General features: G+C 47.8%; 1 protein-coding gene across 2 annotated transcripts in view; it reads right to left on the bottom strand.

Moving 5' to 3' along the window:
* The window catches only part of BRD4 (bromodomain containing 4), a gene marked incomplete at both ends in the record, with an annotated part of 33,653 nt that extends 27,442 nt beyond the window's left edge, over window positions 1–6,211 (bottom strand). The window contains 3 exons of one of the 2 annotated variants that reach the window (XM_079703211.1): window positions 785–920; window positions 2,052–2,189; window positions 5,912–6,211. In XM_079703211.1, coding sequence (XP_079559337.1) covers window positions 785–920; window positions 2,052–2,189; window positions 5,912–6,196 — 559 coding nt within the window. The remainder of the gene's footprint in view (window positions 1–784; window positions 921–2,051; window positions 2,190–5,911) is intronic. The other variant, XM_079703212.1, reaches the window with a different exon arrangement.
* Between the last annotated feature and the right edge of the window lie 12,519 nt (window positions 6,212–18,730).

Here is an 18,730-nt window from a genome sequence, read left to right as displayed (position 1 = left end):
TTGCAAACATCACCTTTCTGCAGCACGGAGCTGCGGATGGCAAGATGCAGAAGGCAGCTGTTTAAACTTTTCCTAGACAGAAACATTTCATGAGTAGGCTACTCCCTACCAGCTGGCCTTCGGAATCCTGTGTCAGGCTGGGGGGCAGGGGTAGGTGCTAAGATAGACAAAGAGGGCTTGACTTCAGAAGACTATCAAATAGCAGACATGGCTCCAACACAAGTGTATTAATAAATAATTCAAATAACAAACCTTAAGGCTCTAGGACTGTAGTATTAATTAAAACTGCCCTTGATCAGGTTAATTTATCTAAAATGAAAAACAAAGACTGACTATAGCACTGGTGGGATGAAGAATTCAAATAATTTAAAAATGCTTTGAAAAAGTTATACTTTCTTTTTAACTGAAGTCCATCAAAAAAAAAAAAAAAAGGCTAGGCCCAATTTTTTCTACTTTGCTGGAGGGTCACATGGTCATATGACCTTCTGGGCTGGTTCCCCTGATGAACCTGGCCTCACCATACCCAAACAGCAACAAGGCAGGGAGTGTATAATATAGTTGTCTTCCCACCACTCCCAGTCTCCCAGTGAATTTGGAGAAGGCTGGCAAAGACTAGGGAGAAATAAAGCCAATTTCCCTGCTTTACTGTTCCCCAGTATATCCCCAAGGCGGCTCACTGGGGCTTGCGGAAATGCCCATTTCACACTGCTTTATGGGTCCCCACTTTGCCACAGGCTATTTCAGTGCGAAGCTAATAGTGTTGGGGACACGGAAGGTACCCTACCTGCTTCTTTCCTCCCACGTCCTCTTCCTTTTGCCTGGACTATCATGATCTCAGTTTCTTCAGTGGGCAGTTCGTTGATTTTTTGCAAGAAGAGCTTCTCCAGAGCTTCTGCCATTAAGACTATGTCATCTCCAGGCTAAAAGAGGACACACATGGGGTGAGGGTTGGAAAGCCCTCCCCACCTTTCTAGACAGAACAAGAGCTCCCCACCTTATGCCCCAAAGTGTGGAGCATCATATTCAGGGTCCTTCCCCAATCTAAACCCCGAAGGGCCAAAACACAGCTATCCTACCTGGCATCATGGAAGCTTCATATGCCTGCAGGTCTGCTGCCTCTCTAGTCTTTTAACCTCTGGCTTGAGAAACCATCCCAATGCCTTAAGTATCTATCAAGCACTGCCAATCACACACAGGCCCCCCCCGCCTTGCACTAGAGCCTCCTCCGACATAATGCAACTTCACTAGAATTATGTGAATTACACAGGCTTTCTTGCCGCTGATACATGAGCAGGGCTCCAATAATGTTCCCTAGTATATCCCCAAAGCAGCTCACTGGGGCTTGGGGAAATGCCTACTTCACACTGCCTTATGGGTCCCCGCTCTGCCAATGCTGTTCCCACTCAGCTCTAAATGGAGAACCTCATCTGTCCACATTTCCCTTAAAGCTAGTGGTGAGAGCTGAGACTTTAAACAAATCATCTGGCTTCAAGGCACAATCGAGCTGAATGGTTTGGCTACTGGGTTAAGTGATATTTATGTCTACATGTAAGACCCTGCAAGGGGACACTTGATTCTATGGCCATTAGCTGTCAATGGTCATGTCCAGAGTTCCAGGTGCGGCGGGTGGGCCCCACTGTACCCTCTCTCACATTTTCCGTTTCTGTTTGAGCACACCTTTGTACAACTATATCTTGGTAGGCTCCTTCCTGACAATCTGTGTCATCCAAACAGACTTCTTAATGCGTCGTCACTGTCCTTTTCACACCTTCTCTACTAGACATGCTCAAGAACCAAAGTCCCAAGGGTATCAGAAGCACATGCTTCCAGCTAACGAGGACAGCTTGGAGACATGACCAAAATGTTTTTGGCCTCAAAAGAAACACACCCAGTCACAGGCAAAACCAGCAGTCCCATTCACCTCCGCCGCCAATGGTCTCCTCTTGTTGGACTCTGATCCCACCTGCACCCAGCACCCCTGCCCAATGGGTTCCAGACACGCCCACCTCCTCCTTTACCTTCTCCTTCTCCATCAGCCCCCCACATCTCACCTTGTTGTAGATGTAACAATTTGTAAACATAGTGTTGAAGTCCTGGATACATTCCTGAGCATTCCAGTAATAGTTGTTTTCCAAGCGCTTCTTTATTGTTCCCATATCCATAGGTGTTTTAATGATCTTATAGTAATCCTGGAGAGCAGAGAGAGCAAAAGGCCAGTGTCACCTCTGCAGCCATGCAGTACTCACAGGTAGGCCTGTGGATGTCACTCCAGGTCATTCTACAGACATGCAGACCTAAGCTCTTCCATGATATCAGTGAGCCATCTCATGGGGACCCCAAGATAAAGTGGATCAGGGAAGGATTACTAAAAGCTGGGTGGCAATTTAGAGAAAAAATGTGCAAGCTTGCCAACTGTCCTGTCTGGGAACAGGCTAGGCTGTCTTTACTGAGATCTATGTTTTCCTCTATTTTTTTGGATGTTAAAATATCCTTTCATTTTTAGTAAGTAATGCGGAAAGCATACAACCGGTTCTTATCTGGTAAAATAACCCATGGTAATTTCTACTTTCTCCCTGCTTCAAATTTTCCACATCAATAAAATGCAAAATCCTACAGAACCAGCATTCAAGCCCACCCATAACAACTGGATCCCTTGCTTCCTGTCACACTAAAGAACCAAGGAGCAAAAGCCTCTACCTTCAGTTCATCGCACTTCCATTTCTTTTACCTGCACAGTCTACCACTAAGGATCCACTAGTATCTGGATACAGTTCAACAACTAACCAGGTTAAGTGCCAGATGAGGAATCAAATGGACGGCCCTCACAATCCTTAGTAAAAACAGAACAAAAAGCACCACACAACACCCCCCTTGCCCCCTGCCCCCCGACCTCCCACCCGGCAGCAGACCCACTCCTCAAACCTTCGGATCTTACTCTACAAGTGCTGAACAGAAGAAGCCAGATGGCAGGTGTAGATGTCCTAAAGCCCTTCTAACCAAACTCTTTTCTACCATCGTAACTTTTTCTAAATCTAAACCTATTCTAAAACCAAACGCTTATTTTTAAAATCAACCACAGGAGGAATTTGGGGACAGATCAGACAGTGCCCAGGTTTCCAGGTAGAAGGACCACAGAGAGCCAGGCAAGAAGGGGGACCTGCACACAGCCAGCCGGCCCCACTGAGAACCACATTCTCTGAAGCTCTCACAATTAGACTCAGGTGAAGTTATCAGAACCAAGTCCAAGAGGAAGCCTGACAGCAGAGGGGCAGACCTATGCTTTAGCAAGCACCGAGGTCCTGCCCAGGAACAGTGGTGGACAATACTGAAAAGGTGAGCAAGCGGTGTGAGGTTCTGAGTTGCTCTGACACCCATGAGAAAGGAACAGAAGCCACTGGCATAACACATAGGGCTGGCGAAGATCACTGCCCTGCCCAGCCTCAAGGGGTGACTGAACCAGACTTTCTACGTTACATTTGCTCTGACCACCTTTCCCAAGAGAACCAAGTCCAAATATATCTGCCCCAGGGGAAATTTAGATTTTATTCCACGGCCAAAGGTCTACTTAGAATGGTGTCAGGTGCTTGAATTGGCCTCAGTGTGTCAAAAGTGGTTCAAGGCCCAACAGGATAGTGGTTGAGGACAGAGCAGGAAGGAGGAGGTGAGACGATGACAAAAGAGGATGGGGGCTGAGAAGACTGAAAGGGAGACGGGTTTAGGGGCAAGACAATCCAATTGTACATGTGTTCTGAATTAAAGAGGCACAAGCATTCTAATAAGAAGCCCAGCAAGGAACAGGGGCCAAAACACAGGTAAAGATCTAGAAGGCATCAGAAAACAGGAAAAGAATGAACCCTTTTTTGAGGTGGCCCTATTAATATTTCCTGGAGAAGGGGGTGTCCCTGGAAAACTGGGCATTAGTATGACATTGCTCCCAGCCAAACAGCCCTGCCCCACCCCTCAGGCTTAGCCCCTAGCTCTCCCACCTCTCTTCTTCCTACATCAGAGCTGCTGAGGGTGACATCTAGTCACACTGTGGCCCCTGGGGAGCCTGGCCTCCACTTCAGAGAATGACCTCAAACTCCCAAACCCCTTGGCCTAACAGACCACCCACCCGTGTCTGTCCTGCTGGCTGGGATGCTGCCTTCTCAGGATCGCAAGCCCCCCAGTTCCCCTTAGTTTTCACCCTCTCAGCTCTCCTTGCCTCTGCACCCTCTGCATCTTCCTGTAACAAACCAACCCCTCCTCCATCTGGCCCTGCCGCTCTTTCCCTTCAAAGCCAAGTTTCTTGAAATGATGGCTTCACATCCTCACCTTCTTATTCACACCGTCGCGAATCTGGTTTCTACTTCTGCGTCACATCTTCCTAAGGTCACCAATGCCCTCCTAAAGGCCAACAGTAGGGTCAGGTTGGAATCCTCATCTGTTTGACCTCCCTATAGTCTCTGACGTAGAAACTTGGGGGGCTGCTCTCTGCGGGTGATTCTCCTGGCCTCCCGCCTCCCTCCAGTGCTATAAGAGCTGTGGGCCCCCCTTGGATTCCAACCCCCAGCTCCTTCTCTCCCCATTCTTTGCATTTGCTCTGGGAAGGTCACCTCATCTGCGGACCCTGCAGGGCCCAGCCCATTAGCCCAGCTGGAAACTGGTACAGCAAGCTCTTCCAAGAGCCTCCCCCCAGTGATGGGCTCGCTGCCTCTACTCCTGATTGTGGTCAATGATGAGAGTGACCTCTGAAGTGCAGATTTGGTGAGGACCCTTCTTTCGTTCCCATGCCCTTTCCTCAGTTGGTTCGTGACCCAGACCTGCAGCTCCCCCACTCCCGACTCTTCCCCTGAGTGCATATGATGGGTATTCAATGGACAGATAGTGCCGGCCAGCTGTTACAGATACAGCAACTTTCAAGCAAGGAGAAGGTCACACTGGTGTGTCCCTCCTTCTTGAAACCGGACGCCTGGCAGAGGCTGAGGATCCTATACCCATGCAGCTCTAACTTGTAAACCCACGTCTGGGTCAACTGCAACAATCAGCTAATTCCAATTCCCTCGCCCAGGTCAGTGTGTGGGATTTGGCAAATAGCAGAGGGCAATTTAAAGACAATTAGTCCTTGATGCTTCGAAGAAAGGGAAAAAATTAACACATTTATCCTGTTTGCTCCCGAGGTTCAGTTAAAAGATACAAGTTGAGTTTCCAGAACCATGTGGTAGGAATGTGGGCAAATGGAAAGCTCTCAAAGGAAAAAGGAGAGGAACAGGGGTACAAAAGAACAAAGGCGAGTGCAGTGTGGCCACAACAAGGCGGGCAGGTGTGAGGGGGTGTGCAGAGGCAGCCAGAGGCAAAGCTGCACCCATACTCCCTCTCTCCATCCAGGCCACCTCCATGTACTTGGCTCCCTGGGAGTTATTCTACTACCTTTCCCTGCCCTGTGCTCTGGGTGATGATGACACCACCAGTACGAGAAGAGGTACTGCAGCAAGCCAGTCCCTCTCACAATTTGACCAACCACGTCTGCTGAACCTACTGGGCCAAGCGAGCCGACCACATCTGAGGAGGGAGGGCCCAGACAACCAAGTGACCCCACTTTAGCTCCCCATGGAATTGAAAGGCAAGCTGCAAGCAGCCCTCTACCCGTTTCAACATCCCTACAGAATACTGCCCAGAATGCTAGTATCAAAGAAACCAGTTATTATTTAGGCCAATGAGCACGTTTTCTCTACTTCCCCACTTCCATTCATCAGGACTGCTGAAACCACTCAGTCAAGGGCCTCGTGGGTGCTGGAGTTCAGAGCTGGACCCCGCGCTTTTCACAATGACTCCAAAGGCATCTCCACCCTCCCGTAAGTCCACCCTCACCAGGAGCAACACAGGAGGAGACCTGAGGACGGCAGCCCCGGACCCTGCCCAAGTTACTCACAGGGAGGTTTAGCTTGACGGCATCCACAGGCTGCTGGAAAGGCCACGCAAACTGGTGTTTCCATAGTGTCTTGAGCACCACTTTGAGCAGATATTGCAGTTGGTTGGTCTGCCTCTTGGGCTTGTTAGGGTTGGAAGTCTCCGGGGGAGGGGGGTTGGTGCTGGCTGTGTTGGCTTGCTGGGGTTGGGCCTGGGCCTGCGTTGTAGACATTTGGGTAGTTTCTAGTCCATCCCCCATTACTGGCAGATTTCTCAATCTCGTCCCAGGGCCGCTCTCCGCAGACATGCTACTGATCCCATCACATTCTTCACTGGGCACTCTACAAGGGAAGAGAAAAGCTACCATCAGAGACCAGGCAGCAGATGGGTGCCACTCACAATGACACATCTCCCAGGGCTGTGGCCTCCAAAGGCTGAGCTCCTCTGGTGAAGACTGATCAGGTTGGCTGGGGAGACACTCCATGCACTGACTAAAAGGGCCCCAGTGAGTGTGCTCCTCAAAGATTCACCATCCAGTAGGGAAGAGAGATCAGGTACCAACTCCGAGGGCCGGGACATGGAGTCTAGAATCAACCAGGAGCTGGAAGGGTCTGTGGGAGCTATGGAGTTCACAGGAAGTGGGTACAATACGCGACAAACCAAGTTTTCACATCTGAGAGTTTTTACAGGACACTGTGTATGAGAGAGGATGATTTGCAAGCCCCAAATCATGTCGTTTTCATTAAAATTCTTACTTGTATTTGTGGCTCATGAAGCATCTAGCCAAGTGAGTGATTCCACTTGGTGAGTGGGGGCCAGGCAGGACGGAGCAGGAAGGCCAGGCTGCCCACTCCTGACTAGCCCACACAGTCCACTGCTGAGTGCTCACACTTATGAAGAACGTTTTCTTGGTAACTTAAATAATGTATGTTTGCTGATTACAGAAATACCACAAGGTAACTGTGGTAACATAAAAATGAATCCATACTTGACCTACTGTTCTATTAACCAGCTTTTCAAAGCTTATTTATAAAGGTGTAGAGGGGCACCTCCTGTGATCCGCTAGAGGCTTGGGGGTGGCACATGAGCGTCCCCCCTCCATCAGTGCCTTATTAGCACTCTGTCCTGTGCACTGCCCTCAACAACGCCTGCTTTAAGACACACCATGAGCATCGCTGCAAGGGCGACTTTGTGCACCTGTCCAGTTACTCTAACAGGACAACCACAGGGCAGTGGGTTCATGTTTTTAATGTCAAACTGTCCTCAGAAACACACTAACCCAGTGGTCCCCAACCTTTTTGGCACCAGGGACCGGTTTCGTGGAAGACAATTTTTCCACAAAGGCGGGGTGGGGGTGGGGGCTGGGGATATGGTTCAGGTGGTAATGTGAGAGATGGGGAGAAACAGATGAAGCTTCACTCGCTGGCCCGCCGCTCACCTCTTGCTGTGCAGCTAGGTTCCTAACAGCCCGCGGACCGATGATGGGGGTTGGGGACCCTTGCACTAACTCACCCCTTACTCAGAATGCCGAGTTTCTTCACTCTATTAATGAAAAGAAACATCTGTTCAAAAGTACTGATCATCTGCACTTTTTGTGCACTATTTTTCCGACACCTTTCTGAGGGCAAGAAAAAGGAATGATCAGTCCCTGGAGGAAGAAAGACTGAAAGTAAGCTAGGAGCTGCCTGCATGTAATGAGCAACACCAGTAATAAACCTAGGAGTTCAGTGAGGGTAAGAAAACCTCTGTGGCTGAGGAAGTCAGGCAAGGGCTTAGGAAAAGAGGGAAGATTTTTAGGACCACAGGAGCTGGTAGGCAGAGGGCACAAGAAAAAACACAGCAAGCTGGCTGGCTCTGTCACAGCTTTCTTTCTGGAACACACTTAGCACATACTAGGCGCTCTAGTTGCTGATAAATTACTTTATAATTCAGTCTAAGTGTAATCTGAAACAAGGTTCTCACAGTGGTTTCTGTAAATGCAGTTCCAGCAAATTACCGAATTTTAAAGCACAAGGGGAGAACTTGCTATGTAAAAGCAACTCAGTGGTGAGTTCATCATGGGGGGCTGTGGAGAGTTGGACCTCTTGGCCCGAGGCCTGACAAAACTGACATGGCCAAGGAGATCGCTTTCCTTCCAGGGTGCTCTGGTTGATTACAGGTCTAGCTATCAAATGGCCAGAGAGAACACATGAAGAGAGTGCTGCCCTAAGGAAAAGGCTGCTGCAGGGTGGGAACCTGTGCGGGAGCAGCCCATGGCCACTGCATGCAAGACTCTGGATCTTAGCAACTGTCCAATGCTGGAGGAAGGGCGTGTTACAGCAGTGCCAGTTAGGTGTCTTGATGTGATCTTGCATCTGATGCTAAACTTAACTATTTAATGATGTCCAACTGCTTTCAAGATGCCAGCAAGAATTTAGAGTTTACGCCCTCCCAGGTAACTCCCAAGACCCAAGAGGAAAGGGACAGCTCCTATGACAACTTCTAAGTTCTCTACACGGAAAACACCAGCCCAGGGAGAACACTTACAGGAGGGAGGGTTTGCAGGTGCAAAGCCGATCCCTAGTACCTCTCTTGAACACACAGTGCTAGAGATGGGGAAGGGACACCCAAAGCTAAAACCAGATGGGCATCTGGCATAAGAATGTGATGGGGACTGGAGGTGGAGACTGGCTGGCCAGCAGGCCGTGAAAGCATCCCCAAAGCCAAGAGAGCAGTGTGCTAGGAGTTCAGGACCACGAAGGGACATTTCCCTAAGCAACTTAATTTGATAATGGGCTGATGAAACTTTGCAATAGCACAACAAGCTCGAAGGAGCATTGTGGACTACAATAGTTTCCAAAGGCAGACATGACTGGATAGGCCTGCTTTAGGCTCTGGGGATACAAGGCACTTTCCTTTTCCCATCAGGGGTACTTCTGGTACAAGTATGGCCAGAACTAAGGGCCATGTGGTCCTGGGAAGAAGTGTCATGCAATGAATCAAGGTGGGACAGTGGGGATGGAGGTGCTACTGGTGGGAGGGAGGTACATGAAGTGCACCTGGCTGGGAGCTTGGAAAGGACAGGGTGGATCCTGGAGCTCGACTTGAGTAAACATACCCCAAAGAAAGCAGGATGAGGCCACATACAGATCCAGGGAGAGGGAGCATCCAAAGGCTGGGATAAGGTGTAGAATCATCAGAAAGGGCTTGCTCAGAGAAGAGAACAGAGGGAAGAGAGAACAAGGGGCTAGGCTGAATCACTCGACACTGAGTGTAATGTGGAAGGGAGGAATCTGGCTGAGAGCATGACTGCTGACCTAAGGCAGGATGTGAGGGTAGCCTAAGGAGGCAAGAGAAGGAGGCAGTACCTGGAAGCTGCGTTCGGCTGTGCATGGAGCTTTGCAGACAAAAAGCATGCCTTCATTCCTAAAGTGACTGGGCAAGGAAGAAAGAAAAGATTTCTCCAAGTTCTGAGGTTTAGTTGATAAAGAGTGGGACCTCAATCTCAGAGAAGCAGGGTCTATAGCCACCTGCAGAGTGACATGCTAGGGCTCAGGTGGGGCCATGGGAGGGTTCACAGAACCGTGTCCCTGAAGCCATCAGGGAAGCACAGACTGCCTTTAGGTAGATGGCATTTAATTACTTACTCCCCTCTTTTCATTTCTTTTTATTCTCATTCCAGCATTGACAAGGAAAGTCCCTGTTTGTGCCAGTGTGAAAGGTTGTGCTCAGAGGTGTCAGCAGACGATACTATTATTTGGATGGAATTTAACATCATTGTTTTGTTCTCGTGGCTTTTAATTTTACTGATATCCATGTGTGGCTCCTGATTTAGTTTCCTTTCAAAGTAAAGGTACTATAAACAAAACAGTAAACTCATTAAAAAAAAAAAAAGAAAAAAACCCACAGTTAAGGATGCAAGCATCAAGACAGGGAAGGTCAAGGATAAAGTGGGAGCGATGAGGGCAGCCTGGCCTGTGGCCTTACTCTGTGACCCTCTCCAGAGGAGAGCCAGCCAAGACTTACTGCAGATTCCAGGTGGGGAAGCCAGTGGGCTAGGAGAATTTGTAGAAAACTGCTGGAAGGAGGGAGGATGGAGAGACATCCACAAGATGGCAGAGACTATGGAGCTCCCCCTCACAAACCCTCCATAGGTAAGTGGATGGGGATGATCATTTATTGGGCAACAACAGAAACTGGGGTTTGGGGCTAATAAGACAGAAGGGGGAGACGGTGGCCACAAATGAGACACAGAAAGATACAGGATATGCTGAGTGCTTGGACACAAGTATTGACAAAGGGGCAGCACCACAAAGAAGGAAATGTGTCACTGGGGTTTAAGGACACCTGGAGTCGTTTGGGAGAGGGGTTTTCATGCAACAGGATCAACATGTCCAGAGGACCAAAGGGGGATGAATGTAACTCTGGCCCCGTCAGGAAGGGAGTCTTGGATGTGCTGGAGAAGCAAGCATGGGAGGGAGGGTGGCATTAAGTGAGGATCTCATTAAGTGAGGATCAAGAATGATGTGCAGTTTGGTTTCCACTATTAGAGCTCTCCTAGAAAGCAGCTCAGGAATTACACAGCCAAGCATGTGCCAGGTAAGCTATGGCACACAAAGGACAGGAGCAGCCCCACCCTGAAGGAGACGTTCTGGCCCTAGGACAGTGGAGCTCTGTCAGCCACAAGGACGCAGGTTGCTGGGAGGAGGGAGGGGGGCGAGACAAGCCCATCCCACCAGGAGGAAGCAGCCCCATAAATTTTCCATTAAGTAATGACATTCTGGAACTCTTCAAGCAGTGTCCCCGAGGCAAGATGAAATCAAGGTAAATGACTTCTGGAGCTTCTGGGCTGGGCTGTGCCTGTTCTCTCTCCAAATGGACTCTCAGCAAAGCCAAAGGATGGAGGACTCTGGACACAATCACTTTCCTTCACCTTCAAGCCAGGCCCACATGGGCCCTTGAGCCAAAAAAGCTGAATTTTCTGCTCAAAAAATGAACAGACCTTTTTCTACAGAAAATCTGACCCTTTAACTCTGTCTTATCTCTGCTTTAAATCACTACCTCTACCACAGAGGCTAAAACACCCTTTTTAGCCTGCCAGCTCACATCTGACAGTGATATTTAAATCCTCACAACTCTGAGATTGCTTCTAGCCTCATCCTCACTTTAAAGATAAGGAAACCAGAGCACATAGAAGTAACTTATCCAGGAAGTGGAAAGATAGGCCACTTCTATTATGGGCTGCTGTGGCCCATAATTTGACACGATTCCTGGGAAGTTTCAGTTGAGCTTTGAGAAATCCCCATTTGTGAGCTGAACATGCACCCCCAGGAGCGTCCAATGCAAACAGCCAGGATGGGTTGGCCCATCTTAAGTAACATGAAAAACTAAGCACAAGACCCACATAATTGTAACAACTGAGATCAATTTATAAGGAAAAAAAATGCTGGAGATTGCCAGCTCAAATGAGAAGGCATGATAACGTGTTTGACAGATGAGATGGGATCCATAAATATATCAAAGTTTGTCTTACGACGCTCTGAGAACAACCAATGACAGGTGACACCCATGGCCCCGATGTGAGGGATCATGAAATACGACAACTGAGCCATGGGGATAATCATGGGATGCTTTGGACTCCTGTTCTGTACCCACTTGGGGCCCAGGCAGGACTCGCACCTCAAGAAACCACACCCAGACAGTCTGTAGCTTGCAGCTCAGCCCTCTCAGGACTGTGGGCAAGTAAACTCCTTGGGAAACTTTAAGAAGTCATTCATGCATATTGCAGCAAAACACCAGAATCTCTAGTCTGCTGTGGGCCAAGAAAGAGAGGCACTGGTGAGCAACACTATGTGAGAGCCAGGACGACTCTTCTAAGGCACAGATCCAACCTTGGGTAAATTCTTCCCACAGTGGTCGCCTCTACCTCTGTCCCAGCCCCTAGCATCAATACTCCGAACAACATGGTGGCCACAATGGGCACCTTCTCTGTCACCTTCATGCCTTTCATTTGCTGTACCTGGTGCTTCCCTGATCTCTGTCTAGTGACTCTGATGGGCAGCCCCACAGACACACACCTGGGAGCCCAAGGGCAGGGCCATCTTTACTTTACTCTTGTCCTTTCAGTACATAGCAAGTACTCAGTGAATGACTCAGGGGCTACAGTGACCACACATGATTGTCACCCTGGGGCTTCTAGCTCAATTTCAAAGCTCTGGAAAAGGAAATCAGCTCACAATCTCACACAGAAAATTGCTCAGCCAATGTATCTCATCTGAGCTACATGCCAGGCTTAGGGACTCTGCAGTCGACATGATGTTCTCTGAGTGATTAAGCAATACCTGGGTGAGTATTGTGAAAAAGAATGGCAGGGTTGCTGTGGCCATGGACAGAGAGGGTGTGCACTCCCCTGTGGTGGGTAAGGCAGAGAGGGACAAGGCTTGTGATGGACAGGGGAAGGCACAACTGATGCAATAACACAGGCACAGGTCTGGAGGCAGGAGAGATACCAGTGCATATGAAGAGCTGAAAGGAGGAAAGGCAGGATGGGACAGTGCAAGGGCCATGTGACCATGCTGGGCTTTTGTTCTTCACAAGTCCCAGACTGTGGGGTAGGGAATAGTAGTTCATCTTCAACCATACCTGCACACAGCAGCACGCTGTTTACAGATGCAAAAGATGGAATGCATGGGGACAGGGTAAATCAATGAGGGGGCACGCAGGGTGCTCTCTGTGTGCTCTCAGTCCTACAGGAAATGAATGGCTCTCAGCACCATGGCCCAATGGGGAAAGGAGGCTGAAAACTCAAACTTATAAATCTATCTGCAGATATGGAGGAATTAATTGGATTCTCATGACAAAGTATACCGTCTTCAACCAATTCAATCAAAGTTTTACATCTGAAAGATCCAAATACGCTGTTCCCTCTCTGTTTTCACACTGATCTGTCGTCGAGGTGGGAGCCAGCAGGTACTGTGTTGAGATAGTTGAAGGTCAAGGGACAGGAAGAGAATTTCACCTATTGTTTCCAACCCAAAAAAGGCTGCATGACCCAACTGTGTGTCTAATTTCTGGATCTACTCCCAACAGGTATCTTACAACATATTCCCAGTTTAGAGGAATAAGAAGAAAAAGATGAAGAGACATTAGATGGTCAGTGTCCTGGTTCCCAAACTGAGTGTTGAAGCACCACAGGATGTGTCACAGTAACTCAGAGAGGCACTGTAGGAACCAGCAGCACAAGGTAATTCATAATGTTAGACTGCACCATATTCCTTTCGACAATATCGTATCTTACAAAGCCTGAATTTAGGTTGCTGTGATAAAAAGCAAATATAGTTGGCCCTTTGTGTCTGCCGATCCAACAAACAGCAGATCAAAAATATTTGGGGGGAAACATTCTAGAAAGTTCCAAAAAGCAAAACTTGAATTTGCTGTGCACTGGCAACTATTTACATAGAGTTTACACTGTGTTTACAATTATTTACATAATGCTTACATTGTATTAGGTATAAGTAACCTAGAGATGATTTAAAGTACAGGACAGAGGACATGCAAACACCATGCCATTAAAAAAAATTTTTTTTTACTGGAGTATAGCTGATTTACAATGTTGTGTTAGTTTCTGCTGTACAGCAAAGTGAATCAGTTATACGTATACATACATCCACTCTTTTTTAGATTCTTTTCCCATATAGGCCATTACAAAGTACTGAGTAGAATTCCCTGTGCTATACAACAGGTCCTTATTAGCTATCTATATTATACATAATAGTGTGTATATATGTCAATCCCAATCTCCCAATTTATCCCTCCCCTCCCCTTTCGCCACTGGTAACCGTAAGTTTGTTTTCTACACCCGTGACTCTGTTTTGTAAGTTCATTTGTATCATTTTCTTAGATTCCACATATAAGCAACATGTGTCTTTCTCTGTCTGACTTACTTCACTTAATATAAATCTCTAGGTCCATCCACATTGCTGCAATATAAGGGACTCGAGCACCTGCGGATTTGGGTGCCTAGCAGTGTGTGTGTGTTGTGTCCCAGAACTAATCCCCCACTGATACCAAGGGACGACTGTACCATGTAAAAACCAACGTGGGATAGGAAATGTGGGTGGCAGGTGTCTAAGGTTCTGGTTCTAAGGTTTGAGGAGTTGTGCGGTACCCAACAGGCACACACATTCCATAAGGAACTGGCTGTAGTAATGCAAGAATATCATATTTTCCCCTTCAATTTATGTGCCCTCCCCTCCAAAACAGCTATACCACTGTTGGGACATTAGTATTTATTTAGTTGTTTGTATCTAACTACCTAATAAACAAAATTGTTAGGTATTTCCTTTGGCCTAAGATCATGATGAAAAAATTGAGATGCTAACGATGCTGTGAACCAAGAAAGTTTGGGAAACTCTGGGTGGGCTAATGAAAATAAAAATGTCAGTTCTTTTCCTATGTTTATAGACCCCTGATTAAGCACTCCTGCTTTCAAGGATATTGTTTGCTATCATTCCAACTCATCTAAGGACAGGTAGTATTTAGCAGCCAACACAATTGCAATGTTTTTCATATTTCAACAGAAACTCTTCCCTGGAGATTCAGAGGCGGGACAGACATGGGGTAGGCTTGGGTCTAGGCTTCTGAAAGCAAGCAACAGAGGAAAAGAGAAAGGCCGATTCCTGGAGATTCGGTTCCAGTTCTGTCCATTGTGAGAGGCTGACAGTTACACTCTGTACTTGTAGTTCCACCTTAACTCCTGGTGTCCCAGAGGGCCCACGAAGCCCAGTGACCCCACCTTGACTCTGTCCTGTCTATTCACTCACCTCCATCCTAAAGTGATACAGCACGCTGGGAGCAAGATGCAAGGGAAGGCAGGAACAGTGCAGGTTAACTGGAAAGCTTCATGAACTCTCCCATGAAATACAGTGACCATACTCAGCAGAGCTTTATGCAAGCTACCAACACACACATCTGTGCTAGGGCCTAGAAAAGCTCGCCAGTAGGTAACTGCTGCTTCCTGGGCTGATGTTCTGTACTGAACACTTATTTAATCCTCACAGCAAGCCTACATGGGAGGTGGTGGCATCCTCACCTTCATCTTCATCCTCCTGGCAACACAGAAACAGAGTGAGTGGTGGTCTGGTCAGAAGGCCACCTGGGGCCGTGTGTCTCCTAAGTGCTCTGCTCCACCGCTGCCTCTGCTCACCAAGCCCAGGGGCAAAGGCCTAGTCAACTGCTGGGCCCAGAGGGTCTGTTGTTTGGCTAAGGGCACCCCAACTCCATGTCCTGGCACGTATTAATCAACAGACTTTCCCGCTCTGCAGAAGCAGCTGAATGTCACATGACCCTCAAGCAAGTTCCAAAGAATTTCACCCCCGCGAACAAATCAAAGTCAAGATAATTCTCGCAGCACCTGGCCATCTGTGACTTGGCCCACGTCATGGGTGAAATCAGCGGTACACTTCCCTGCTGATGCCATGGGGAGGGAGGGGTCAAGGAGTGGAGACCAAATTATTTATGCTTCCCAAGCAGTAAATGGTCAGAGTGGCTATGGCTTGAATTTGTTTCATGCCAAGAAAAATGCTGGCCAATGCCAGCTGACCCCAGTCTCTCAAGAAATTACAAGTTCACAGTAGCATTCACCCTTCAGACAAAGGAGGAACCCTCCTCATCACTGCAAGGTTCTCTTATAAAGAATCACTTGAGAGGCAAGAGCAAGAGTCTAACCATGGACAGAGAAGGGGATGGGAGACCCTGACTTTGGTAAAAACCTGGCAATTTCTCAATACCAGTCAATATGCAGTAAATCTTATCCTGTGCTAGGAACATCTTCCTTGAAATGTTAGTTACACTGGCTATGGAACACTAATATCAAAAGGTATGTTTCCTCCTGGTCCCAGAGCAGAAGCTACTTCCCATTCACAGTGAAGGCCCGTTCCACAGTGTGATCTGTGTCAGAAGGGAAGCATAAACAGGATTACTTTTCCATCTGACTGGCTCAGGCGGCTGCTGAGAACAGTGCTCGTGTCATCAGCCAGACTGACGTGTCTGGAGCCTGGCCAGTGGCTGTGTGCTGAGGCAGCTCTTAGAAGCCTTAATCCTCCTTCATGCAGCTTGTACATGCCCCGCCCCCTACCCCCTGGACTTGCCAAGCGGGGCCCCATCACCTCAAACTCAAGCTGGCAGCTGCCTTGAACCAGGCGACCCAAAGTGGAGATGAGCTAGCCTTCCTGCTAAGGGTGTGTAGACATACTCTAGCTCTCTGTCCCCCACTGGAGGGAACCAGGCCCACAAGGACCTTGCAGCCAGGAAGACCAGGAGCCAGACCCCGGCACGCCACAAACCCCATCAATGAGAATTCCAGTCCCTTTGCTTTAGAAACCAATCAGCAGGCACATTAAATTAGGGGCAGTGAAAGTTTTGCACCATCTTTTCCCTATGAAAGTTGCCAGCAGCTGGAGGTACAGTAAAAGGTTCCATCGTGACACACGGCTTACGTCATGGTGTTGATGGTTAAATCTGGGCAGACAATGTGTGAATTTAAAATGTTCCTGAGATGGGCATGCAGTTAAAAAGAAAGCAAAACTTTGATATGGAGAAGATCAAAACTACTAAAACAGCAAGGGGAGGCTAATTTTTCCTACAAAGGGCCAGACAGTAAATATACTCAGCTGTGCAAGACATACAGTCTTTACAATTCCTTGTTCTACTGTTGTTGTATCATGAAAGCAGCCTGCTAACAATCTTTAGACGAATAGCTATGGCCGTGTGCTGATAAAATTCAGATTGGCCCACAGGCCTCAGTTTGCAACCCATTCCATAGATTTCTAGACTTTGCGTCAAGGTGAGGGAAATGTAGGTGACAAAAATGCTACGTTAGAAAAGCAAAATGCACAATACAGATGAAATGAGGTAAAGATGTACAAGTGGGTGAGTGCGTGAAACCATAAAATGAAGTGGGATATGGTGGTTGGTCTGTGGACCACTACACCTATTTACATTTAAAAACCAACCAACTGGGGCTTCCCTGGTGGCGCAGTGGTTGAGATTCCGCCTGACAATGCAGGGGACACGGGTTTGACCCCTGCTCTGGGATGATCCCACATGCCGCAGAGCAACTAAGCCCATGCGCCACAACTACTGAGCCTGTGCTCTAGAGCCCGTGAGCCACAACTACTGAGCCCATGTGCCACAACTACTGAAGCCCACGTGCCTAGAGCCCATGCTCCACAACGAGAGAATCCACCGCAATGAGAAGCCTGTGCACTGCAACAAAGAGTAGCCCCTGCTTGCTGCAACCAGAGAAAGCCTGCGCGCAGCAAAGAAGACCCAACACAGCCAAGAATAAATAAATTAAATACATTTTAAAAAACCAACAACAACAAAAAACAACCAACTAACAATCTGCCCCCTTTCACAAGCCCCCACTGACCTCTCTGTTAGTGTCATCTTTTGATCTGTCTGCCTCTTTACCTGGTGAGCTGGCCTCCAGGCACTGCTTCTCAAAGTAGGCTTGACCTGCCCAAGTCTCCAAGTTAGAGGCTGGAAGACTGACAGAAATAACAGTGCCATTAATTCAAACTCTGCATTCCCACTGACCTAGGTCTCAGGTTGTGCCCTTCATAGGTAAGGTAAGACTGACATTTCCTTCTGGTTGCCTCTTGTAAAGTTATTACTCCTACTTCTCTGTCTGCCATTACTTTTAAACCTTTTATTTTTAAGTGATTTTGTTTTCCAAAGGAGCTGTTCTGGTGTAACACTGAGATTAACCTACACTACAATGTGAAATGCCAACAAAACAGGCTGTTATTTCATGTAGAAAGATCCTGCTTTGAGAGGTGGACTCCAATATGGCCACAGAGTCATGCGGATTGCAAAGCCAAGGCAGGCAGTGAGGCGAGGCACTTCCTCTGCCTAGATGACAGTTCCCCAGTAGGAAGGAAGCATAGGTAATGATGGAGAACAGAAGAATCTGCAAGGAGGCAAGAATGGGAGATGGTGCTCCCTTTACAAAAGATAAAGTACTGAAGTGAAGAAAATGTCTAAGAGTGAGAAACTAGGATTAACCAAACAAGGCTCAAAGTACAGTCTTGGGTGGCCTGGGTGTAGATCAGAAAGCTTTTGAGAGTGACATCACATTGGTTCTCTGGAACCCTCCCATTTCCAACAAAAGGATAAAATCCAAGCTCATGGTCCTTATGAATGAAATTTAAAACTAGTACCAAAAAAAAACAACTATGGTGTTTTCTAGCACACCAAACACCAGGGAAACATGTTAGTGCTTACCTCCAAGCAAGTGGTCAAAGTCAAGCTGTTTGGGAATTTGAGAGGCAAAGAGGAAGGTAAATGAAGTGCAGACAATGAACAACCTCCAAGAGCCGATGGGGAGCACCACATGGGTGAGAAGCAGTTTACTGTCTGTGGCTGAAATGTTCCAGAACATGCCAGCTCACAGGCACACAGTTAGTCCTGCTATGTTTAAGTGGAAACAACATAAAACTGATGAATAGACCCATGAGTGGGAAAGGTGACATTCCAACCAACTTTCCTACAATTTCATTCCCTGGGAAGCAACCTCCATGAGTATGCAAGGCTAACAGGGTGGGAGATAACCCCACAAGAGCACATCATGTCTCTAAGCTTCTCTTCAAAGCAGCAGAATGGTAGCTGAGAGGCAGACTCAAGACTACACTTACTGGGGGAAAAAGGGGCCCAGGAAGATGGCTAACACAAGAGCTTCCACAGACACCATTATCCTGACATCCAAGTGACGCTTCAGCCTTGACCACCAAGACTCCTCACTGAGAGGCAAGGCCAAATCAGCCCCTCAAAGGCCAAGAGGAGACATGGAGACACACCAAGG

This window comes from Hyperoodon ampullatus (genome assembly GCF_949752795.1).
Source record: "Hyperoodon ampullatus genome assembly, chromosome: 4".
Classification (NCBI taxonomy): Eukaryota; Metazoa; Chordata; class Mammalia; order Artiodactyla; family Ziphiidae; genus Hyperoodon; species Hyperoodon ampullatus.
Note: the sequence above shows the minus strand (reverse complement) of the source record. Positions and strands in the feature narration are given on the sequence as shown.